General features: G+C 33.7%; 1 protein-coding gene across 1 annotated transcript; it reads left to right on the top strand.

The window, feature by feature from the left end:
• Nucleotides 1–320: 320 nt before the first annotated feature.
• LOC105316342 (uncharacterized) lies at nt 321–960 on the top strand (the record flags this gene model as incomplete). Its single annotated transcript, XM_011411178.1, has 2 exons — nt 321–393; nt 444–960. Coding segments are annotated over exons 1-2 (590 nt in total), but the record flags the coding sequence as incomplete, so codon positions are not given.
• Nucleotides 961–1,139: the final 179 nt, after the last annotated feature.

Here is a 1,139-nt window from a genome sequence, read left to right as displayed (position 1 = left end):
TCTCAGTAAATAATTTTTTGGGCAATAACAGTTTGCCTAGACTCAAAATGTATGCCAGTTTTCCTTTAATTAGGTTGGGTTTACGCAGCATGGAAACAAATGAAACCGTGATAGAATCTTGATAGAACTCTATGGAAATGAAAATGGTGTTTAGAGTGTATCATTTTTAAAATGATCTGTTTTGTGTTGCTGTGTAAACCCAGCATAAAGCTTGTTACTAGCAACATTCGTGGTTACTTTGATTTTGTAATCAACTTGCTCCAAAATAAAACAGATTTTTATTCTTAGATACAAGATCAGTGAGTGCTCGGTTTAATGAGATGGAAGAAGAAATCAAAGGATTAAGGATGAAGGTTGATTATTTGGCATCACTTTCTAACAATGCTTGTTCAGGTTAGAATATAGTTTTATTAACTATTTGTTATAATTATAATTAATTAAAGCTAGAGAAGAATTTTATCGATATACAGTGCTATTGATTGGTGAAACAGGATCTGGAAAAACTTCATTTTTAAATCTTCTTTATAACAGCAAGTTAATTGAGGAGCTGGGAACACAAGTTGATGGAGCAAAAATTAGTCAGATCAAGCATTACAACGACTTGAAAATTGAAAGTTCATCTGAACGTGCCATGGAAAGTAAAACAAGTGAGGCCAAGTTTTACGAAACTGAAGTGTGTAAGATGAAGATGATGGTAATTGACACGCCTGGGTTTGGAGATTTTAGGGGGCTGGGAAAAGATAAAGAAAATGTCCAGAAAATTATTGATGCGTTAAAGCAACAAGATTACATCAATTGCGTTTGCCTCATCATCAATGGTCGCCAATGTCGAATGAGTGCTAGTCTTAAATACATCTTAAGTGAAATTAGCACAACTTTGCCCAAAGAAATTTTTGACAACATCATTGTCATCTTCACATACACTGCAGATCTTCTTGACTGCAACTTCAATATTGCTGAGTTAGAAAATTACTTCAGAAAAAAAATTAAGCACTACTTTTTTATTGAAAACCCATATTGCAGGATTGAGAAAGCCAAACAAAAAGTGACACAGCTTTCAGTTTATCAGATTGCCAAAAGCTTAATGAAATCATTTGAAGACACAGCTGAGTGCCTCCACTCTATATATGATACAATCA

The sequence above is a fragment of the Amphimedon queenslandica genome, unplaced genomic scaffold, assembly GCF_000090795.2.
Source record: "Amphimedon queenslandica unplaced genomic scaffold, v1.1 AMPQUscaffold_1278_Cont26709, whole genome shotgun sequence".
NCBI classification, from domain to species: Eukaryota; Metazoa; Porifera; class Demospongiae; order Haplosclerida; family Niphatidae; genus Amphimedon; species Amphimedon queenslandica.
The sequence above is the reverse complement of the archived record's forward strand: the minus strand, read 5'-3'. Positions and strand labels throughout refer to the sequence as shown.